The 26518-nt window shown below is 24.9% G+C and overlaps 2 protein-coding genes across 2 annotated transcripts; one reads left to right on the top strand and one right to left on the bottom strand.

Moving 5' to 3' along the window:
• The first annotated feature begins 3327 nt into the window (after window positions 1-3327).
• LOC126902507 (uncharacterized) lies at window positions 3328-26188 on the top strand. The gene is made up of 13 exons (XM_050679869.1): window positions 3328-3347; window positions 16351-16523; window positions 16588-16910; window positions 16965-17382; window positions 18663-18731; window positions 18831-18920; window positions 20505-20583; window positions 23238-23392; window positions 23604-23926; window positions 23982-24399; window positions 25229-25297; window positions 25645-25734; window positions 26070-26188. The coding sequence occupies exons 2-13, from the start codon at window positions 16392-16394 to the stop codon at window positions 26154-26156; spliced, it is 2253 nt and encodes a 750-aa protein (XP_050535826.1). The 5' UTR covers window positions 3328-3347; window positions 16351-16391; the 3' UTR covers window positions 26157-26188.
• Window positions 7396-11319, bottom strand: LOC126902511 (zinc finger BED domain-containing protein 5-like). Its single transcript, XM_050679873.1, has one exon. It carries the CDS (start codon window positions 10045-10047, stop codon window positions 8179-8181), a length of 1869 nt encoding a protein of 622 aa, XP_050535830.1. The 5' UTR covers window positions 10048-11319; the 3' UTR covers window positions 7396-8178.
• Window positions 26189-26518: the final 330 nt, after the last annotated feature.

Genomic DNA, 26518 nt, shown 5'->3' with positions numbered 1-26518 from the left:
TAAATACGTAAAGAAACGGATTTCTATTTTTCAAATAGTTTATAATAATTGACCGGTTTCCTTAGTTACTCAATACTCTTTATATTTATTTAGTTATAAAATGAAAACGTTTCAATCAATTACTCTTTTTTTCTAGTTATTATTAGTTTTTAATTCAAATGTTTGAATTGTAAGCTTTTATACTATTTTTATGATTAGTTTATTATTTTCCCAATCATAATTTGAAATAACCATTCATTACTTTGTATACATATTTTTTCACGGTAATTTATGCAATATAAATATTTACTTTGTATATGAAATAACTTTATGAAGTTTATTTCATTTAAAGGGGAAAAAATATTTTGATTTCAAAAGACGTCACTTATTTCTTAAAGAAAAACTCACAAGAAGATATAAAATAAATAATCATACATTTTATCTCCCTCGTATCATAAAAAATGGTAATTTATTATTTTTTAAATTAAATTATAGAATAGTTTATACTTAATAATCATTTGCTTGGAAGAATAATTAAAAATTTTATTAAGATAAATAAATGTTAAAAAAATGATCAAGTCGTCAAAACTAAATCACAAATCACTTAAATAAACAAAAAATAAAAGCTATATTAAGAATTTTTTTTTTGTTTTATGTTCAATTCTTCTAAATTTATTAATTATAATGTATTTTTTATATTCATCCTTTATACCTTATAAAAGTGTCAAATTTATTTTTTCAAAATTTGAATTTATATTAATTTCAATTGGCATAAATAAATTACTATGGATAATAGACAATCTATTTTAGTATTTTTCAGCTCGAGATATTGTTTCAAAAAATGATTTTTATGAAGACATAAGACCACTTCTTTTGCTTTGCAAGTTTTTTGGCAAGACAAGTCTTAAAAATATATTTTTCGGGAATATCACGTTTGAATGGGGAATTAACTGCCTTTGGCCAGTAGTATGTACTCTATTTAATTTTATTAAAATTAAATAAATGGATTGAAAATACCTAAATCATCGATAAGAGATTAAAAATTTATTATAATATTCAATCAATTTAATTTCTCATATTCAAAAGCTGTTCATTATCATCATCACCCTAGTAACATTTTTTAAAATTGTTACCTCGGCATATCTTTATCCCAACTATTTGTGGTCGGCTTAAACGATTTGACGGAATTTTACATCGGTTATCGATCTGATGCAACCTTATAGTGCCTGAGGGAACCAGTATAGGAGCAAGGTGTGTGTCACTGTTTTTCCATTTAAAGAATAATATTTTCTATTAAATGCCATTAATATTTTAAATGTTATTTTTCTCTCGTATCATCTTTTAGAAAATAACCACAGGTTTTTCTGTATTACTGATTTAGGTAATTTCTAATCAAAATCTTATAGTAAAACTTTAAGTTTGAATGAAATAAGTATTGTCAAGTATTATTGTTAGTTTGATGACTTAAAACCATTAATTTTTGGCTAAAAAAATGTATTGATAATTATATTTTTTTCACCGAAGTAAAAAAGCAGCAAAGAATTAAAAAGAAATTAAAACTAAAATTTGCCCCCATTATATTCGATGTACTAAAAATTCCAATCACTAATAATTAAATTATTAAATTAAATTATTAATTAAATTATGAGATATAACCCAACCACTACTCTATGAAATCATCACTGTCTCTAATAACACAATGAGATAAAACAAATTCAATNTTTTTTTTTTTTTTTTTTTTCAACCGTTAGGTTGGTTAATACCAATAGGATTGGTATATCCTGGGGAAATTTAAGTGCAGTGGTTTCCCGTTGCCTTCTGCACTGGGAACATGGTGCTTTTTCGCCACCGTAGAAGCGCACGTATGGTCATCCATCCGTTCACCTACGGCGGTAGGCGCGGCTTAACACTAGAGTTTTGTCAACAACTAGTGTGACCACCGCGCCACACCACGTTTTTACCTATAGTTCATTATTGTACTTGAAATAGAAAAAAAATTCCCTTTATTTTCTTTCTTACTAACTACTACAAAATATATAACTAAAAGTACTTGTTTTTTTTTCGATACTGTAGTTTTTACTAGCAATACAAATTTCTATTCTACTTTTGAATGCTCTAAATACTAATGTGCCTAACATATGGTTATGGGTTACTGACAATACACTGAGAGAATCTTGCCATTATTTAACGACATTATATTCAGACTTCAAATCTCCAACTATAATGGCTAACATTTACAAATTTGACTTAATGCATGGTCGTCCTCAGAACTGTCATAGAGGTCCAAGACATTTTGTTGTTGCTTACATAGTATTTTCATGCCTATTAATATCATTTGCCATATCAGACATATTAAAGAATAAATTAACTTTCAAATTTATCTGTGAAACTGTTAACAGGTTAGTCTACGATAGTATAAAACTATTTATATAAGTAATGTAACACTATAGTTGTGCAAAAATATAATTTGCCTGTTTTTTTCATAGATATTCTACATCAATATTTCCCTTAATGTATCTATATTTTTGTGATGAAATGCATAAACGGTTTCAATTGCTGAAGACTCGATGGCAAACTCACATAGTTAAAATGATAGAAATTGAACCGAAATCTATCACGTGTCATGCAATGGAATTTGAGCGATTAGCGCATGCTAAACTTTGTGACATTGTTAACGATATTTGTATAGCATTTGGACCTCGAATTATAATATATTTGCTATTTGTATTTTTTGATAATTTAGCTAGCTTTTACTTTTTATTTTATGTAAAACCTGCATTTCTTAATTCTCATCCAAATATTTCTTCTAGTTTTTCTAACGCTTTGGAGCCATTTGTATTTTTAGCACATACATTGACTGGAACTTACCTTATTGCAAATATGTCTGACTTATTAACAAAATCAGTTGAGTTTATATTTAAATATTGTAACTTGTGTATATTTATAAAATAAAAATATTAATTTAACATTTGTTAAAAACATTTTTAAGACATTTTAATTGACTATAATAAATAAACAATTAGCAAATAAAATAAATTAACACAATTATTTTAATTTATCTCAAAAATATTAAAATTTATTAAAATATAATTATGTAAAAATTTACATCTCGTTATAGAGTAAATGCATAATAAGGGACTTAAGAAATATTCAATTATGGAAATTACCGAAATCTTATTCTGAACAGGTAAATAATATATTTTTATGGTTTATTAACAATTAAAAAATTATGTATGACATTTAAAAATTTTCTAACTAATATTTACTGTCTTTAACAGATAAAATTTTTTATGTCTCAAGTACATAAATCTAAAACAAATATCACGGCTTCTGGATTATTTGTCGTCAATAAAACTCTTCTATCATCAGTGAGATTTTAAATAAATAACTTTTTAATCAATTTTACTTGATAAAAAAATTAAGACATAAGATTTCTTGCTTTTATATTTCATTTATTACATTGAATAGGATCACCTTAACAAAATTGAGATACTTTTACTATAAATCTATGTTTTATATTCAAAAACTGAAGTCATAAAAAATGTTTTTTGGAAATTTAATGGTTTGTAAAGAGAAAGAATACTTTTTGTGTGGCAAAAACTTACAAGTAATTTTATCTAGGTTTGTTTTTTTTTTTTTTTGAATTTTTAAAATAATTATATTTATAAGAAATATCATTGAAATTTTTAATCCTTTTACTCTCTTAAATAATTACTAAAATTGACCTATCAACTTTTGGAAAATAGCCACATGAAATGTTTGTTTCTTAAGAATGTCCTCAATCATATGTGATAAAATGTTTTATTTATTACATTTTTTTTTAAATTATTTTTGTTGCAGATAGTTATGTCATTAGCTACATACATAATAGTAGTGATACAAATTTCACCTGATTTAAACCATATTTTTATAGAACACTTTTAGTCTCATTGTTATATATTTGTATTGTAAACTTAAGAAAAAATTATTTAGCTAAAAATTAGTTTTTAATATTATTTGTAGAATGTGCGCCATATTTTTTATTTTTATGTTGTGTTACTTAAAATAAAATTTACTCACATCCTCCTTCAAAGTTAATGACTATAATATAACAAATATTAATGAACTTATGCAACAAATGTATTTTGTTCAATAATTGTTTTTAAGTAGATTTTTATAAAACTTCTGTCGATCTTGTATTTTAGCTGATAATAAAATATTTTTAAAGCAAGAATCTAGTTGGTATATAGAAATTACTGATTTAAATATTTAACGAATTTTACAAGTTATGCATTGATATGGTTTCAATAGAATTAAAAGCTTGGATCACGTCACTGATTACTCACTCTTTGACATTCGAAAAAAAGCCATTGATATTAATCATTTAAAAAAATAATACATTTTATGTTATTTATCATTTATGATTTAATTTATAAAATGATAGACATTATATTTCAATTCAACATAAATAAAATTATTAATATTAAATTATTTCAAAATATTTAAAAATATGACAAATAAACCTCTTTTTGCATGAAAAAAAAAATATTAACAAAAAAAATTTTTTTGTTTTGTTCATCATATTTGAATGATGTGAAAAATAGTAAAAAAAAATTAAAATTCCTATTTTGAGTGAAAATTCAACTTAAGTTATCTATCCTCATACGAGAAGTTGTGCAAATAATAGCAAAAAAAATTTTTAAATTAAATTATTTTTTACCATTTTAATAATTTTAAATAAAAAACTTTAAATTATTGTCTAAAATAAATCAAGTAATACTACTATTTGATTAAAGTAAATTTTAAATTGTATTTAATCACTTGTTTNAAAAAAAAAAAAAAAAAAAAAAAAAAAAAAACACATCATAGTAAAATTAATACCTTCTCAGCTTCGCATCGAAGCTAAAACATTAAACTAATGTTTAACATATCTAACATAAAATATACTCTTAGAAATATAAGTATTTTACATTATAATTTTCAACAAATAACTTTAACACATTTTTAAAAACAAATAAGATGATAACTTATAACTTATTTAGAATAGGAACTTAATTTCCAAATTTATCAAATCTAATATCACATGTTTTACATAACATAATAACATGAGATTATTAAAATTTATATTCTTTTGAGTAATTTTGTTGATGTAAGATCAAGTGTACTATTATTTTTATTATTATTTTTTTCTTTTCTCATTTTATTTAATTGTTAAGCTATAATAATACTTTGTATTGAAAGCTAATAAAAAAAAAAAAAAAAAATTCATAATTTTTTATTACAGAGATATAAATTAATAAATAACCAAGTATTTTCTTGTATTTTTTCAAATACAATTANTAAATAACCAAGTATTTTCTTGTATTTTTGAATTAGTAAAATTTTTTCAAATACAATTAACTGAATATGATTTATAATTACAAACTTGAAATGGTATTTCATCAAATTGAAAGTAAAACAATAGAATTATTCAATAAAATATTTTAATACATGTAATATGAAAAGTGGACAATTTAATTACTCATTCAACTTTTAACTTAATCGATAATACAAAACATAATATTAGAAAATTATTAAATAAAGACGACAATTATTAGTTTGTCATAAAATAAAACCAGTTCTGTTTTTAGAGAATTATCAAATTCCTTTAAATATTGATGATTCAGTTTTGTTGTATACATTTTTTTATTTCTTTAAATAACTCTATAGAAATAATGGATGTTAAACTCAATAACATCCATAATAAATGTGAAAAAAAATTCTATGATTTTAAATTGAATTGAAGTAAACTTCAGAATAGTAAATTCCAACTCCTAACATGTAAAATAAATTATTATTTATTTAAATAAAGTGATTGGAGGTTGAACATTTATAAATGTAAATCAAAACAAAAATTGAATTGTAGAATAATTATAATTAAAAAGATATGTTGAAAACTATTATGGAGTAATACTATATTTATATTGTATTATCAGTTAAAATTCAAAAATTAGTAATGAAAAATTTATTACAAGTGTTATAGAAGAAAAATTAATACATAAAAAAAAAAGTTGAACAGAATTTTTTTTATTACTAAAAAATTTAAAAAAATTAAGCTGATCCATTTACTTATCTTAACAATATTTAACATTCTAAATTAATATGGTAATCATTATATTTTTTATACCTTGCATATTTTAGGTATATTTGTACATTATTACCATTGATAAATAAAATATTTATTATTCAAAAAATATAATATATAAAATATGTTTAGTTCATTCTTCTTAATTCGTATTAATTTTGTTTCTAAACTACCATAATAATTTTCTATTTTAAAAGACATTTTTTCATATTATTGTGTTTTTTTATTAATGGTTCATATGTGAATATTTAGAATTAGTTCTTGGATTCTAAAGTTTTATTTTTATTTTGAATTCAATACTTCAAAAAACATGCTCAACTTGATATTTTCTTTACAATAAATAACAAATTATACTTAAATTAAGTTATATTTTAATGCTGATTTTTTCAAGAGTGCTTTCTTAATAATTGATATCAGTTTTAGAGAATGTATCAATTTTTTAAAATAACTATTGGTTTTTATTTTCATTTTTCATTTTAAATATAAGTGTAAAATGATGAGTAATTATTTAATCATAAAAATTGTTTTCTGTTATTAAAGTCAAAGTGATTTTGGCTTCATACAAAGCATTTAGTGTTGTTTAAAATTCAGTGAAACATCTAAAAAAACACATCTCGTTGGGGTTCCATTAAGTTCATAAATGCATTATAAACTGATTTATAAAAATATACCAGTTGAAAACTGGTAAAAATAAATTGATAAAAACTCAGAGACACTATCACAGTGTTGTTAACCTAATAAATTGACAGCTAAAAAATAATAATTCCTCAAGTTTATTGTAAGAAATGTCTATAACATGTTCATGAGTTACTAACCATTTTAAATTTGGTCAGTTCTTATAATTTTTAAGAAAGTATTGTTTATTGTATAAAATTATTTTAATATGTATCAATTTACTAGAAAATTATTACATATTGAAATCATAAAATATAAAACTACATGATAACAATATAAAATTATCATTTTATATGCGTTAAAATAGACAATATATATTTTATAACAAGATTCAATTGTCTTAAAGTTATTAAATCAAAAATTAAATCTCCAGAAAAATAAAATATAATTTTAAATTAATATTTTATCATTAATAGTATTTAACCATTAATAAAAACGAACATACAACTTTAGGCAAATTTGAGATCATAGTTTTTAAACAATTACAATTTTAAAAGAGAAAACACGAGCAAAATTGTTCATCTACCACCAACATAAATCAGGTGGGAAAGAAAGTATGCCCCCCCTGAACTATGTTAGTGGTAGCGTGGACACTATTTAGACATTGGGTGATGGAACGATATCTGGCCGCACCGACGTTACGTAACGCGCTTCCAAGAACAGCGCCCCATCTCGCCTATCCCGAAAAACGCGTTACGAACACCGCTGCGACGAGATTCGAACCACCTACCAGAAAACTTAGAAATCGGTATTTTACCCAATGCCGCTAGTGCCCACGGTGAACTCATGAAGCAAAAATGTACTTATTTAAAAGACACAGATTGAAGAGTTATATGACTTGTTATCAATAACATTATAATAGATGTCATACAAAAGCTCTTATCTTTTTTTTAAAAGAAAAATCAATGACATAACCTCATCTAATAATAAATGCTAGGTTTAACTTATTCTGTACAGGGCCGGATTTGACGGAGGGTTTTAAGGGCACTTGCCCCGGGCAACAGATGTTTGGGGGCATCCGGATGCCGAATACTATAAAAAAATTTTTTTTTAATTTTTCAACCCTCGGCTTATGAAAAAATCAACTTTAAAAAATAAATATTGTTTTGTATTTATATAATTTGGGGTGCAAAATTGATACCGACATACGTCACATGATAACAGAACGACATTGGGGCATACAGCAAACACAATATAATACTTTAGTACAGTGGTTCTCAATCTTTTTAGGACCACGACCCAAATTTTTTTCCGAAAATCGATCGCGACCCCCTTAGTTTTACATTAACAAAATCAAAAAAGTAATTTCAATAAACAAATTTTTTCTATTTTATTAACTATAAAATAACTACTTCTTTATAATAAAAAAAAATAATAATAATACTAATATATAATAAATTTATAATAATTATAATACTTAATTAATAATTAGGCGAATGTGATGGATGCGCTTGTTTCCTGCAATCTTTGATAACAGCACCAACATCGACGTCAATTGTAGTTATTTTTAAACGCAAGGAGTGCGATAGTTGGAGTTTATTTCTGAGTTTGTTTTTTATTCCCACCATTGCCGAAAATCCAACTTCGCACAAGTATGAAGATGAAAAAGGTAGTAATACCTTTAAAGCCTCAGTTGAAAGAGTTGGGTAAGTTTGTTGAGCTGACAGCCAAAACTCAATCAAATGATTGCGGCTATATTTAAGTTTTAATGATGCATCTTCAGACAAATCAATGAGTTCTTCTTCAGCTTTTGTTGAGATTCCTGTGAGTGTGGCGTCCTGAAACGGATTCACAACCCAGTTTTTTTTTTGGTATTTTTCTATTTCTTCAAAGAAGTATAATTTAAAGTTATCTTTCAATGAAATTAAATGCAAAGTGATTTGGTTAATTATGTCATCGGGAACTTTTATATTATTTTCGGTTATGAAAGTTTGAAATGTTTCAAAACAATCATAATTTTGCTTTTCAATGTTATTTTGCCATAATGTAAGTTTTTTTATGAAACCTCTAATTTTTTCATGGACCGCAAATATATCGGCTCTTTCTGTTCCTTGTAAATATAAATTTAGTTCGTTCAGTTTCGAAAATATGTCGGCTAAATACGTGAGCTTCAAAATGAAATCTTCATTGTGTAACGATTTTGCCAGATCAGTTTTTTCTTTAAGAAACAGTGCAACTTCTTCACGGAGTTCCACAAGTCTTGTTAGTACTTTTCCTCTTGAAAGCCAACGTACATCAGTGTGCAAAAGAAGAGATTTATGAGAACTTCCCATCTCTTCACACAACCTTTCAAATAATCGTGATTGCAATGGCCTTGTCTTAATGAAATTGACTATTTTCACAGAAGTGTTCAACACGATTTTCAAGTTATCCGGAAGATTTTTCGATACTAAAACTTCCCTGTGAATGTTGCAGTGAGTCCATGATGCATTCGGACTAACTTCAAGCATTCGAGTTACAACACTACTATTTTTACCACACATAGCTCTAGCACCGTCTGTACATAATCCGATACATTTTACCCAATCAAGACCTTTTTTATTGATATAAGTATTGAGGGTATTGAATATTTCCTCACTAGTACCACGTATAATTGGTTCACAAAATAACATATCTTCATGTGGTCCGTTGTTCCATATATAACGAATGAATACAAGCAGCTGACATAAACCTTGAACATCGGTAGATTCATCTAGTTGTAGTGAGAAAAATCTACTTTTACTGACTCTTTCAATCAGCCGATTTTCTGTCCATTGAGACATGTCATTAATTCTACGTGTAACTGTATCATTTGATAGTGGTATCATTTCGACGTCTTTTGAGAACTTGTCACCAAACATTACTCCAACTGTATCTTTTATTGCTGGCAATACTAAATTCTCTCCGATAGTATGTGGTTTGCCAGCTTTTGCGATTCGTAAACTTATCAGGTACGAAGCGTGCATAGCTTTTTCATTGAACTTGGTGAACTGTGTAATTTTTGTTTTGGATGTGTTCAGTTCTTTCAACTTTGTTTCGAAATAAGAGAGTGGTTTATCTATCAGATCAGGATGCTTAGTCTTAATATGCCGACGTAATTTATTCGGACGCATACTCTCGTTTGCAAGTACTTCAAAACAAATTACACACTGTGGTCGTTGTTCATCATTATCTTCTTTCCAAGAAAAACCAATTTTTAGGTACTCTGAATCATACTTTCTTGTCTTTTTTTTTCGTTTTAAAATCGAAGTTGAAGGTTCACTTTCATCAGTTTCAACTTCTCGCTTATTTACCAACCATTTATACATCATATAATTTTTGTAAATAATCTGTCTCAGAAATAGCGCGCACAATAACACCAAGCAATCGATCGCACCAAAACGAACGCACGCGGTACAACACACTCATACACGTTCACGACACATAAACTAAAATTACAAGCCGGCGATGATACAGCGTAACGACTAACGGCTAACTGAAATTTTATAGACAACAGTTGTCTATAAAATTTACCGAGTACTGTCTTTATCGTCATATTTTATCGAAATATTTCTGCGATAACGACGTACCAAAAATACCCGTCCTTATAGTTCTTATATTACTTTATACTTCTATTATAGTTCTATAGTAGTATAGTCTATACAATTAAAAAAAAATAAATTTCTTACAATCTGTATAGTTAAAAAAACTTCTCGCGACCCCCCAAAAATTGACTCACGACCCCCCAAGGGGTCGCGACCCACAGTTTGAGAAACGCTGCTTTAGTATATTGGTACAAACGTTCGAGTGATTATGTCATTTTTTATTAAACAGCGTGGTGGTAGTACCCGTGTTTGATAAGACGTGACTTTGACTTCTACGAATCTCGATACCATATTATAATAGCGATTAGTGCAGGCTAGAGATGGGAATTATGGTTCACCTAAGTGATCCGATTCATTCGAATCAGGTCAACTAGAAGATCCGGTTCAAAGACCCGTTCGCGATCTAAAAGATATTTTGAGTCAATGGAACATTCAGTATGGTTTTGATTCTTTTGCGGTTCTCGATTCGCGAATCGCATGTATGATTCGCGATTCGGATTAGGGATGTGTCGTATAAACAAATGACATATGAATATGTTATCATGTTATCATTGATATTTGGTAAGCGATCAAATCGGTACAGTGTGATTTATACGGGAAAAAATTAGTTTTTGGGGGATCCGGATCACTACGGTTCGGCGATCTGAATCATTTCGTTCACTATTTTGACCCGTTCAATTCGATCCGTTCGTTCGCGAACGACACATCTCTAGTGCAGGCCGTCCGTCGTTGTGTTATTTTGTTTTCACGTATCTTGGTTATCCTTTTTATTATAAACAAACTTGAAATAAACACGTTTTAGGTAGATAGTTATAAAGTGCAAGTTTGGAAATTTTAAAACTTTTTTCCTTAACTACTTCGATAATGAGTATTTTTTTATTTTACTGTTAAGGGCCTCAAAAAAAAAATTTGCCCCGGGCATCCAAAAGTCTAAATCCGGCCCTGATTCTGTACTAATATATTCTATTATTTTCATTCATTTCATTCGTTTTGATGTTTACTTAACTAACTAAGTTAAACAGAAACTATTTTATAATAAGTTTATTTCAACAACTTTTATATTTCTTGTATTATAAGTTTTAACCAAACTACAAAAATACAATTTCTACATAATGAAATGTTATGTTTTTGATAAAATACACTGAAATCCATTCTAATATTAATAAGCAAGTACTCTTAAAAATGTTAATTTATGTCAAAAAAATCCTTTTTATAAGAAAATGAAATATAATTGTTATAATGCAAAGAAGAAATAAAGATTTACAAGCAATTTTTTGATATATTCAATTTAAGTATTGGTTGGTGCATACTGAAGTTATACTAGAAATATTTTAACTTCAATTGCTTATGACATTGAAATTCAACAATGAAATACTGTGATAATAAACTAATAATGATTAGCTCAAAACATGTATCTAATCTACTTATTACTCAATTGATGTTTCCAAAACTAATTTATCAAAATAACCAAGCAAATAAGTTTGAATATTATAAAATATAGTAAAGATTATAAGTTAAATTCTGAATATTTCATTATACAAATTATTAAAAAAATTAGTCTGACTACATTTTTATTTATCATAATATTTTGTTGTTTTATTAAAACAATTTTATTCAGTTTAAAAAATTATTTAAAAAAAAATTACACGTATAGTAACCATAACAATTAATATAACATTCATTTTTTATTTTGATATACATTTAGAAATACTTAACCAAAAATAGTTATTAAATTTTCATATTATAAATTGGAGTTTACCCCATCACTTCAATTTAAAATATGTCAATTTACATTTAATTAATTTAGTTTGTTTTGTTGATATTATTATTGAAAAAAATGAATTTTTGACCGTAAATACATTTATTATAATATGTCTCTTTTAAAGAGAATTTGTTTTTTATTTTGAATGTAATTATGTAAAAACTAAATATTTAATTTAATTAATTTAACCATATTTTTATAATATATCTGTATTTAATTAATTCATTGAAACAATTTTTCTAATAAATTAATAATAGAATAATAAATTTTTATTCATTAGAAAATTAAAATTATATGTATTATTATTTTGAGTATGAAATATACAAATAAAATGTTTTCTATTTTGTATTATTATATATGTCAGTTATAAAATGTTTACAATTAATTATTAATAAATATATTTTATGTTTTATGTTTTATTAATTGACTTTTGATATGATTTATTTATTAATCTAACAAATGAATTATGTAATTTAAATAAATATTCTTTTTGAATTTTTTCTATTTTATCTTTCAATATTTGTTCATATGTATTTAAAAAATAATGTGTTATTTTGGGTTTTTTTGGGTTTTTTTAACTCCAATAAGCAACAGATTTTTTATAACATATATTTGAAAAACATTGGTAAATTTATGCTTGATATTTGTAATTATTATTATGAATAAAAATATCAATTAAAAAAAAATTTCTTTAAATCCTCTTCAACTAAGTTTTATTATATTAAAGGATGATAATCATTGTTCATTGTATAAGGTTAGTAACTTTTTAAATATATTTTAAAATATCATCAATATATTAACAGGCTATTTATTTCAATTGTATATTTTCTTAAATATCTTACTGACTAATTCTGTTTCCATAGAAATACTGTTTTCATATTATGCAATTAAAAATGGCGAGAAATTTGTTTATTTCTTAAATTGATGAATTGTGCATTCTACTTAAAATATAAGTGAGTAAACCCAATGTAATATAATAAGACATACAAGCAACTGGACGATGTTCTATCACAACAGAATAGTAGTTGAATTATTAAGTAGTGAATTATCCAATAGAGCTTATGGTACAGTGAAATTATCATAATATTTATCTGACTAGTTTCATATACATGCTGATTTTTTATGGATTTATCTTAGAAATACGTATTTAAAATTAATATATGCTATGCGCAACAGAAAAATTAAAGCGCACGTCCTATAATTAAAACTATTTTAGTGAATAATTAGAAACAATGTATACATTATTTAAAAATTAATCATCAAAACAAAAATCAATCTGTGAAAAATAAAAGAGTACAAAATGTTGCTTATAGAGCAATAAGATTCTATAGGTAAATCTATTTAGTTTTTAATAGATAGAACTTTAAAAAAAAATTAAATAAATATTGCAAGCTTAGTAACTTTAAAAGTAATAATATCAACATTCTAAGTCAAGTACTAAATTAATTACATAATGAATTATTACGTAGAAAAGTAGTGGTTAATCTAGTAACATATGTCCGGTGTAAGGAGGAGTATGTGATATTTTTCCTAACACGACAACCTCATAATATAATGTTTGTTAAAAAAAAAAATTAAACCACATGAATTAAAAACTTCACATAAAAAAAGTAGTACAACATGACAATAGTACAATAGTTATTATAAATAATAATTTCTCAAATTGATTAATTTTTACAAAAAATTATAAAGAATTAAAAAATTAAAAAGTCAATTTGAAAATAGAACCTTTACATTTTCATGCCGCAAAATGATAAAGACGCGTTAAAATCATTTTGACGAATAACGACGAACAATGGTTATGATTGACTAAAATATTTAATTTGATAACACACATGTTTTTCAACAACTATCTACTTTTACTTGTAAACGTGAAAAAAATGCAATCTTAGATCATATTTTTATTGATATTTAATAATTCCATTGATAAGGTACAATATCAATTTAACAATATTTATTGATCGTTTCATGCTCAAATACGATCATTAAGATAAACCAAGCAACAATAATCAGGCAATTTATGATTATTGCGTCTACGGAATTACACATTGATTAGTTTTTACTGTGGCAAAATGAGCTACCAAACTCAAAATTGATGCTTTTAAACAACAAAATCTCAAAAATGACTTGTCCAATTTTAAAATTTTAAAAGTATTTTTGTTATAAATAAAATTTCCTAACTGAAAATTTAAAAAAAAGTAATGGTTTCCATTTAAATTTCTTAAGTTAGGGTAGATTTCTACCCTTTTTCATTAGGGTTGAACTTTAATTTTAACCGTAAAAGATGCATTTAATTATTCAAATAGCCTCTAAAAAAAAAATTGTAAAAAAATCAATAGCGGCTCTAAAAAATCGGTATTTCCGAACTTATTAAACACCTGTATAATATCCACGAGTTCGTTATACTCATATTTAAAAAATGAAAAAATATGCGCAAGTACCACCGTTTATTTTTGAAACCATGAGGGTAATGTGCCACCATACTGTCCATCATATCTACCCCACCCATGGAACTTATTATATTCTTCAATGGCAAGGGGTCGCGGTAATATAATTCTAGATTTTGATGATCTATCATACCTTGATAACTTCACCTTCAGGAGTTGATCCATTTTAAGTACATAATATAAGTACATACATAATAAAAATTAGCAAAGTAGAAATTATAAAATGAATAAATTTGTATTTTAGTATACACTTTATAGTTTTCAGTTTGCATCATGTCTCATACGGGGACATAGGAATTATCAAAGTATGCACACAGCCTCGTATGAGGACATCACATAAATTCCGTTTTTTACCTCAGAAAAATTAAATTTAGATTCTTCGTTGGAATTATCTTTTTATAATTTTTTTATATTATTTTTAAGTATATTGCAAATAATCATTAAGTTTACTTACGATTTGGTGGATTTACAGCAAAAACCAAATGACCAAATGCTATAATAATCGCACTCGCTGACCGTTTATTATTTTTCGGTTGTTATAGTAATAAATAATTCTAATAACAACTAAAACTATGTTAGAAACGATTTTATAGGAGTTTGTAAATAATAATAACACTTTACTGAAAATATAATGATACTCCCTAATAATATAAAATTGGTATTAAACATGTGTCCTCATATGGGACTGTATGCAAGAAGAGGTTAATATAAGTGAGTCAAAATTGTCATTTAATACACCTCATGTGAGTTGTATATTACATGTAATAGTATTTTTAATATTATTAATATTTAATTTAATTTTAATATTAATTGATAATAATAATTCTAGAAGAATAAAGTTTTTCTAAAATTTTATTATTTAAATCACTAATTTATTGAAGGGTGCAATGGAATAACGGCAATAGTCCATTTTTGAACATTTTTATACATTTCTATCCTTTTATTAATAAAAAAAAAAAATAGACTTTAAAATAGTGCTTTATTGTTAGCAAAATGAAACCTTTTTTACTAAATGGATTTCACTAACATTTTACTTCATACTGCTAATAATATATCATTTGAAAAAATCGAAAAATTAAATAAGGTCATTCTTCCCCTTCAATTGGTTTAAAATTTTTTCGAATCAGATATTAAGGGTATTTTATTTTTATTTTTCTACTAAATATATATAAGAAATTGTGTATTTATTATATATAAAATATTTAAGTCAAAAAATTAATCGATAAAAACTCGAATTATAAAAACAAAATCATTATCACAGTAATAATACAATTTCATTGCCATATTAATCTGCTATTTTTAAATTTATCATCTTTTTTTATCGACCAACTGAACTTCATAGCTGTAGGTCCTTAAACCCATATTTAACTAAACTTATTTTTAATAAGTTATTTTTATATTTAATTTTCCTTTTCTGATAAATGTTTTTATTTAAAAACAGATATAATTTTAGTTAAAACTTTTCTTAATATTATACAAATTTTTTTGTGAATTTATTTAATATTAATGAGTTTTAAACCGCTGTATAAGCATAACGTTTATTTAGTAGATGAATTGGGTAAACAAATTACTAAATGTTCAAATATTTAATTAGAATTTCAAACTCTATAAACGAAACAATAAAAGCCGTTTTCTTTGAAAATATAAATTTATTATTTGATTTAGATAAATATTAACTTAATTTTCATGTAACTATAATGAAAAATTTAACAGCTACATTTGAACACTAGAATTTAAAAACCGCTGTAATCACATTGTATGAATATTCCGTAGAATTATCTTAAATTTATTTCAAATCAAGTTGTTTTAAATTCTTAAAAGGGTTTTTTCTGGAAGCATAGTACTATACTACGTGAAAAAGGATGACTAGAAACATCTACGACAATGCCAGAGCTGTGACAATCTTATGTACAATTGTTGGAATATCTAGTCTAAAAAACGTTTTTTCGGGTAGAATTATGTTCAAATGGGACAAACAGTGCTTATGGCCAATAGTAAAACATTTATACATTTTTATTCGTAACTATAATAATTTATATTTTTATTTATTTCTATCAGTTTTTGTTTGGAATTCAGTTTTATAGTATGCTATTGATATCACTGACCAATAGAACACCAATGGCTTGGTTTTGGTTTTGGTTTTATATGTTTAAAGAAGTATGTCGCATAATTACCACTATTTATTCTGATCAGCAATTACCTGCTATAATTGAAAGTATTTATAAATTTGATTTAGAACATAATAATTCACCATTAAAATACAAAAAACCAAAATACTTGATACTATATATAATCATGTCTATAATTATACTTTTATGTTCAATTATTAAGTTAAAATACGCAGGGTTAAACATTAGAAACATAGGAATAGTACTAGTAAAGTGAGTACATTTTTTTATTTCATATTGTTTTTATCTAAAAAAAATTTGTTGTAGTTATATTACATTCAAAATCCCCTTGATGTATCTATTTTGTTGTGACGAAGTGTATTCGCGATTCAAATCATTAGAGAGACAATGGCGAATTGAGGTATCTCAAATTATTAAATCTGATTCAAGGGAAGTCACTTTTCAAAAGTTGGAATCAGAAAGATTAGCTCATGCAATGCTTTGTGATATTATTGATAACATACGCATGACATTTGGGTATCAAATTGCTTCACACATGTTGTTTATTTTTCTCGAACATCTGTTACGATTTTACTTTCACGCTTACGTATTACCTGTATTCTTTGCAAATCATCCTCAAATTTCAACTACTATTATGGATGGATTGGAGCCATATTTATTTTTAGTAAATACGTGGACTGGAATTTACTTGATAGCATACATGACTGACATACTAACTGAATCAGTAATTTTTAATTATATAGTTTTTATTATTAAATTTAATTAAACACTTTATTTTAAATTATCTTCAATGTAATTTTATATTAAAATTATAATATTAAATATAAATTATATTTAGTTTAATAATTTTTTCTATCATACTAGACATTGATAGTCATAAATATCAATATCATTATAGCCAGGAGTCATGAATTCAAATACTAACAAAATGTCTATTATTTCCCGTAAATGAGGAAAATACCCAAAAATAAAATATTACGAATTTTGAAATCAGTAAATTTTGAATATTATTTTAAATTTTAAAATAATATTATTTAAATTTAATGTTATGAATTTTTAATATAACTTAATTAGTTTATAAGACATAAATTTTTATATTTTCAAATTTTTTAGTTTATATACATGTATAATACACAAGGGATTACAAATTAAGGTAGCTAATTGGTTTTTTATGACATTGATATTCACAGGTACACAGCAATTCTTATCAATGATAATAAGACACGTTGTAGTGAGTTTATAAATACACTGTCTGACAATACAGAAGATATCTATTGATAGTCGTAATTAACAATAAACACTCCGTGTCTTTGACAGCGATGTCATAAAAAACCAATTAGCTACCTGTATTTGTAATCCCTTGTGTATTATACATGTATATTAACTAAAAAATTTGAAACTTTGAATGTTTGAATCTAATAAACGAATAAAGTTATATTAAAAATTTAAATGTATTTTACTATTAAATCAAAAACTTAAACATTTTATTTAATTTAAAATATGTGTTCCCATTTAAAAAAACAAAGTTGACACCTTAACAAGGCATAAGGGATGAAAGTAAAAAGTATTACATAGTTAATAATCCATAGTTAATATATACATAGTTAATAATGTGTAACTAAAGATAACCAAAAAAAAAAAATGTTTTAATTATACTTATTTTGTAAGTAATTGAGTTGGTTATGATAAAAAAGTCACTCTGTATATTTTTAATTATTCCCAAGAAAAAATAGATATTCAATATTGAATTATTAATTCATTAATCTCTCCTTGATATAGCATTATTTAGCTTGCAAAATGTTGTATTTATCTTGTAAGGAAAAAAAAAATTACAAAGCTTATTATAAATTAAATTCAATCTAATCTAAATTTAATTATTTGTTGTATAATTAACATTTCTTATGCAAAATTATTACATATGTGCATCAAAACTATACCCAAAATCTCTAAATTTTATGTTAGTTCAATCTCAAATATTGTATAATTATTTTATTTTTATAACAGAGCAGATCTATAGTGACTGATCTACGAAGTATACCATTATGGAAATTACCAAATAATTGTTCCAAACAGGTATTTAAATTTCATTTATCATTAAAAAATAAAATATAAGAATTAAATAATTTAAATATTACATGTAATAAATACAACTTGAACTTACATATAATACAGGTAGATATGTTTTTGACACAAGTGCAAAACTCAAATACAGAGATTATGGCATCTGGACTTTTCGTTGTAAATAGAAGTCTTTTATCCTCTGTAAGTTAAAAATATAATACTATTTAACATGGCACAATATATTATATTAGATAGTTATACATTGTTCGCGTATCATGCTTGAAATTAAAGAAGTTTTAAATAATAAAATTCACAATTATGATTTTTTATATAACCAACACACAATTACTCTTTGCACAGGTTATCCGTCCACCAGGTATCAAACACTATTCTTTAGGCCTTCTTTTCTCTAACTACTTTATTTCCTCTCACCTGTTATTCTTGCGTACATCCAAGATGGGACTACCTAAGTTTTGTTCAGGTTTCTTATACTTTTTGACAAAATTTTACATCGACTGTTGACCTGACCAACCTTATTAATCGCAGAGGGACCATGGAAGTATTCTTCTACTTTATTCACAGGAATTAACTAACATATAATTAGTAAAAACAATAAACAATTTTTTTTTTATTTTTAAAAAATATGTTACTATAGTAATTGAAATGATAAATGCAGAATTTTTTTAATCTTTAATATCTTGCTGTGAATAAAAAAAATATTTAATATCTTATTTATAATAGATGGATAAATATATTAGCTTATATATATATAAAATATTAACCAGAAAAATCCAATGTCATTCCCCAGAGTAGTACAGAGTACAGAATAACGGCGTGTACATTGTAAAAAATATTACTTTAAAAATATTTCTTTAAGTACAAATCTTAGGAAGTTGATTAATAGCTGAATATAAATATTGTTTTGCTAGATACTTAAAATTATTTTAAATTTTAAATATGTTGTAATTTTTAACAATTATAAAAATAATAAATTTTTATCATAATTTTTTCTTTTTTATCACGTTCTCCTAAAACTGGAAAACAGATTTTAATGTTTAAGGCCTTGTTAGAATCACATTGGCTAATAAAATTTCATAGCACATCCATGATAATAATAAATTAATGATAAATAACATTCAATCAAAATATTCAATGAATATCGAAGATCCTATCATTTTAGCCTCTCCTTGTGAGAAGGACTTTCTTATTCATATTAAAATATATTACTATATGGTTTATTATTGTGTCTGTCGTTAATTTTTCTCAGCTCTCTCTTGACCAATTTTAATGACCAATACGTTAAAAGAACATGATTTTAATCTTGTGAACTTACGATAATATAATCCCAAAATATTAGAAAAAATCCTTTAATTTTTTAGATTAATATGTGATCAGAAACTATTAAAATTAAACATTATCTACAGATTTGCATCGAAGCGTTCTTATGATAGTGATTTTAATCACTGTCAGATATCATCTATAATTGTACCAACTATGCCACATTCACATCATGCCGCGACCTGACTATTCTACCGTTTTTATAATATAGTTATTTTTATGTATTTAATTGGGTATTAGTTTGGTTTTTTATTAAATTCAAAATTAAGGTTTCAATCAAAATTCAGTCCACAAATATGCAAAAGTCTCTAACAGTCCTTTTCAATCAGATGTCAAATCTCTTATACACTATTTTAAAGATTTTATGTGTTATAGTTATGATAAAAATATATTATTTTTGTCTTACAATTGTTGGTAATATTGTACTTGTCATTTTAATAATTTCAGGTAATTATGTCATTGGCAACATACATCATAGTAATAGTACAATTGTCACCTGATCTAAATCGCGTTTTTATTGACTCTAGTATGTAGCTTCTTTAAGTTAATTACTGAGTAATAGTGAATAATTATGTAATTTATTAGTAATTATATACTCGAATTTTGATTTGAATTAAACCAAGAGTGTTTTGTTATAATATCGTTAGTAAAATATTTAGTTAACTTAGTTAAAAAAGCCAACTCGATATGTGTAATGTATCCCTCTTTTCTAAAGTGTACTATTAATAACTAAAAAATGTTGATTTCATGTAAGAAAATAATCATCTATGATTTAAAATTTTGTTTTAGTTTTAGTTTTGATGTGTATCTAAGAAATTATTGGTTTTATAACGGCATGTGTTTTTTTTTACGTTTTTCCATGAAAATTTTCAGCTCTTATTGGACCGACTTTAACTATAAATATTTCAAATGAACACGTAATTTAAATTAACTTATCAACTACAAAAATTTGAAAATCCCTCTCATTTTTAGAAGTATAAAAAAATATCTCAATATTACGCTAACCTAAAAAATGGCATTTTCAAAATAACTATATGCGTTCAAAAATTTATTTAACTGATTTTTAAAACACTGATCCGAATAGGATTTTATTATAGTATACAAAAAACAATAAGCTTACTCTTTGTATGCTACTTCAAAAAATCCGATGATAAACCTAAATACAGGACATATTTGAAGAGAACCCGCCCACGCATGTATGAAAAATGTTTTTCGTCAATGATTTTTTAAAACGTTTCGAAAGTTCTGATAACTTCTAACATGTATCAAAATAAATCTTTTGAAGTGCACTACATTATTGAAAAAAATTGTTGTCCCGACGATTGTTCTACTATTAGTATGTAAAATCGACCAACAAACCAAAAAAGAATAACGTTATATAGTTACTCAAAAAAAGATTGTATATATAAATGGTAGTTTTCTATGATTAAAAGGATGTATACAATTAATTATTTGTTAGTCTTGTATGAGCATGAGAATAATTGAGTTGCTATATATTTATTGAATAAAATGATATAATATAATTTTCTCTCGGTATATGAGTACGAGGGTTTTATGAGAAAATATAAAATATAAAAAAACAAAATGATGTTTAAAAATTTATTAATATAATAATGATTTATTTGAAATAGAAATTATTGTGATTAATTATCACACATAAATTATCAACAACGCCACTCGTACTAGTAGTTATCTAAGCTTGTGCTAACTGTGAGTCCTGTAAAAAATACCTCGAGTAGTATAAGAACCACAAGTGGGTTCTCTTTGCAGAGAGTCTTTATTAGTATTGACTACACAGGTAACCCACTCAAAGATTTGACTAGGCTGTCTAACTTCGTACAAACGTTTGTGATTTTCTTTATTTATTTAAACAATATTTTATTCTAGAGATCACTTAATTTTTCTGGTTCCCTACTTAATTTATGTACTCATTATACTTAACTATAACCTTATGAATCTTCTGTGAAATATGAATTTACCTTAATGATGTCAGAAGTAAGATTGAAAAATAAATATACTTCAATTTTCTATGTGACATCCTAAGTTTGTCGGGCCTTTTCTTGCACTTATTGATAGTTTATAAAGTGAAGGAGTAGTGAATCGAATTGACAGTTTTTATGCCCTTTTATATTAAACTTAATTCATTTATATGTCCAAGAAGTATCACGACCTTTTACTATTCTCTGTTTATAACTCAATTGTGTTAGTTATTATATATTATTTTACTTAAAAAAGATAATTTGTCACAACTAAAGAATTTATAGTTATTACATTAGCTTTGTATGAATGCATTTTTTTACATATTTCTCGGGATAGTTTAAAATATTGACATGTATAATATATATTTGATTTGGTGACAAACGGACAATAATTAATAGACTATTGAATAATGAGTGGTGTATGTATTATAACAGCTATTTTTAAATAAGCAAGTAGTTTAATAAACATTTAATATTAGAGTAAAATCTTAGATCATAGAAATTGTAAAATTATAAATATACAAGTTTGAGTAATAAACATAAGATAAGTTTACACCTTACTTTATTACTATGAACACTTAGGAAAACTCTATAAAAAATTTAATTAAATTAATTTTTCGATTTTAATTATTTAATGCTTAAATTAAAAAAAAAATACACTCCAGGAATTTTAATACTATTATATTTAAATAATGACAATTATGGTAAATTTTTCATGTTATAGACTATTTTTAGAATTGTAGATGAGAAGTAAATTGGAATTTTTGTATTTAATGTAGTTTTTAACTAACACACTATTTTTACCAAATTGCTAGTGATAAAATTAGTTATTTACTCTAGAATGAAATTCTATGGAATGTCAACAATATTAACAATGTTCAAAAGAAATGTATTATTTTATATAAAAAAATATTAGCGATGAAATTTGGATATTAATGAAATTACATTGAAAGAATAAGGGTTTTCTAATTTGTTTGCTTTTAATCATGTAACATTATTAATGATATTTACTATTGTTTCTATTTGGCTATGTTCAATATTTATTTCTTGTCATATCATTTATGTATAAATTTGTACTATGTTCAAACTTGGTTAAATAATTTCTTTTGAAAGTTTACCATTTAACACAGAAAATTAAATTAAATTTACCTCTAAAATTAACAATACTCTAAAAATATATTATTTTTTTATTTTAAACAAGAAATAAGTTGTATGCTGCATGATAAAATGTCAAACAAAATCTATGACAATGTTAAAAGTTTATTGATTTTGAGTAAAATTTTTGGAATGACGAGTCTTACAATAGTTGAAAACAAAATAAAGTTTAATTGGGATATCAGTTGCTTATGGCCAATAGTATGTTAAATTTTTTTATTCAAATTATCTTTATTTTTTTTTTTATTGCTTTAAAATAAACTGATCTCTCGTTCGGCAAATGAAGCTGCCCGTGACCGAGTTTCAAACCCGAGGCAATGTGCGTCAAAAACTGCCGCATTACAGACTCGGCAACATCGTCCCTTAAATTTTTCTTTAAAAATGACCAACACATTTTTTTTATTGATTCCAGTTATTATTTTTAATTCTAAGCTATGGTTCATTATCAATTGCATTGCAATTTCGGACAACGATTTCATGGTGCTGGGCACTTTTTGGTATACTCAGAGAATTTTTTCGTTTAATTACCGTATTTTACTCTGATTATCAAATACCATCATTACTTGAAAATATTTATAAATTTGACTTGACCCATAATTCATCAAAAATAAAACGAAAAATACCAATATACTCGATTACATATGTTGTATTGACATTCATTTTAAACTTATGCGCAATTATTGAATTCAAAAACAATGGATTTACTAAAAGATACATATGTAAAATATTAATGAAGTGAGTAAACTCATGAATTAAAATTGCTTTATTTTAACTTTTTTTTTTATTGTAGTTATGTGACTCCAAAAATTCCTTTGATGTATTTTTTCTTTTGTGATGAATTGTGTTTACGATTTAAATCACTGAAAATACAATGGCAACTCAAAGTATCTCATTTGACAAGGTCAAGTTCTAGTAAAGTTGCTTGCCAAATAATGGAATATGAACGATTAGCTCACGCCAAGCTTTGTGACGTTGTGGACGATACACAAAAAGCTTTTGGATACTTAATTACTACATTTTTATTATTTATTATAATTGAACATTTGACTCGTTTTTACCTTTATATCTATGTGATGCCTGCATTTTTAGCTGCTCATCCTGAAGAAACACATAGTTTTGTTGATATGCTTGAACCATACTTATTTTTGATAAATGCTTGGACCGGTATTTACTTGACTGCTTATATGTCAGATGTTTTGACTGAATCGGTAATTCAACATTTTTACAATAGGTTTAAATTTATAAAGTTTTATTATTATATTATTATTATTATCAATTTAAATTTATTTATAGGCTTCAAATAATAGTTCTTTAGCCTACTAAAATTTACATTATGTTAGATCAATAGATACAAATAATAACGAATACAAAAAAAAATAGAAAAAAAAGGTTACGAATATTGAGTGAACACATAATTGATTTCAAAGTATTTATATTACATGGATTTAATTGTATCGTGTGTTTGGAATAGTTAGTTTGATTTAAATTAATGACTAAATTTAAAGTACAATGGTCTTCAGGAAATTAATAATTTGTATTTCTTGTTGGGGTGCTATGGCATTTTTGAGTGAACTTGTCCTGATGTTTGAAGTTTATCTGGCTTGTTGGTATTCGAGGTTGTTCGAGAAAGATATGGATTATTGAGAGTTTGCATTGACATGTATCACAAATAGTTTTGGGTTCATCAGACATAAGATAATAGTCTAGTATAGCTGATACATAATCTGGTTATTATATTATTATTAGTTAATTATGTGATTTTGATTGAAGACCTATTTATATTCATATATTTGACAACCAAATTCCTTTTTGTACAATAAAATTAAATTGAGGCATCTAAAAAGTCATAATGGTTAAATGACTTTTATTGTAAATTTGTTATTTGCAGAACAATGAAATATATCATTTTTAAGACCTTTAATTTTAAAAGAATATTACAAAGAAAACATGAGTATCTAGATTTATATTTTATGCTGTAACTACTTAAACGCATTAAACGTTAAGTATATTTATTATACAAATATGTTTTTATTTCAGAGTAAATCTATAATTAGTGATTTAAGGAATATACAATTGTGGAAATCACCTAAGGGTTGTTTCGAACAGGTAATTAAATATATGAAACAAAAATATATGTTTCTATAAGCTAAATAACAAATTTTAAATGTTCACCAAAAATATATGTAATATAGAAGTTTTACAAACTAAAAATTTAAGCAAAACCAAAGTACAAATCCCAATTCAAAAAATTGTAAGTCTTCTTCTTTTTCCTCGCCTTAATCTCAACTACTTGGAGTCGGCCAAAAAAATTAAAAAATTTTAAGTAAACAATCAAAATAGAAAATCATGAATAGAGTTTTATCAAAGAATTTTACAGTTTTAATTAATTTAAGTAATTACTACAGCATATCATACAATTATTTTTTTTTCTGATTTTGTTGTGTCTGAAATAGATTGATTTATTTATGACTCAAGTACAAAACTCAAGTACAGATATTACGCCTTTAGGACTTTTTGTTGTAAACAAAACACTTATATCATCAGTAAGTAAAAAATAAAATTATAGACTATGTGTATTCATGATTGACAAGAGGGAAGTAGAAACTTGATTATATAGCACTGATTTGTCAACTTTTTTTATACGCCACAAAAAAAAAACGTTGTTATATATAGAACGATATAAAGGATATTAGCGCTATAGGCTTCTAAATTTTATGTTATACTATTAAGTAAAATTTTTATAAAAGTTGAGGTTTTTTTTTTGCCAAAGCCATATAAATTATAGATAACTATTATCATTTCTTTAGGAAACAAATAATCAAGGTTCTATTAAACTAAAACTTGTCAGTAGTTGATGTAAATCTTACAACATTTTCAGATGTTTATGTCATTGGCAACATATATTATAGTACTAATTCAGTTATCGCCTGAACTGGAACTTTATCAATTAAAACCTAAAATTTGAGAGTATAATAATTAAAATTATGTCACTTAAAATCAGCATTCATGGAAAATATATTTTACAAAAAATAATGAACGTTTTATGTAAAAATAATAAAATAATAAACGGTGATTTTTTACACTAGAAAAAAGTTTTTTTGTTTAGCTTCAGGAATTGTTTTCATAAACACGTTGTTTCGCTTATCATAAACCACTTAATTAATCAAAAAAATAATATTAATAACTTTTTTATTGATTTCTTTTATTTCAATGTGTCTCTCAATTTATCTATCATGTATGATTGATAAATAATATTAAAATATAAAATACACATGAAGTATTTTTTATGTCCATTTCTTATACCTAATAGATATTTAAAATTAAATT

Source organism: Daktulosphaira vitifoliae, unplaced genomic scaffold, assembly GCF_025091365.1.
Source record: "Daktulosphaira vitifoliae isolate Bord-2020 unplaced genomic scaffold, ASM2509136v1 Scaffold_3, whole genome shotgun sequence".
Taxonomy (NCBI): Eukaryota; Metazoa; Arthropoda; class Insecta; order Hemiptera; family Phylloxeridae; genus Daktulosphaira; species Daktulosphaira vitifoliae.
This window is presented reverse-complemented; position numbering and strand designations above follow the sequence as displayed.

Excerpts from the sequence above, each read along its gene's own strand:
- LOC126902507 (XM_050679869.1), top strand. The coding sequence starts at position 16,392 with ATGACTAGAAACATCTACGACAATGCCAGAGCTGTGACAATCTTATGT. Across the intron at positions 23,393-23,603 it reads TCAGTTGCTTATGGCCAATA|TTATTATTTTTAATTCTAAG; the intron begins GTATGTTAAATT and ends TATTGATTCCAG. Across the intron at positions 25,298-25,644 it reads CTAAGGGTTGTTTCGAACAG|ATTGATTTATTTATGACTCA; the intron begins GTAATTAAATAT and ends TGTCTGAAATAG.
- LOC126902511 (XM_050679873.1), bottom strand. The coding sequence starts at position 10,047 with ATGATGTATAAATGGTTGGTAAATAAGCGAGAAGTTGAAACTGATGAA.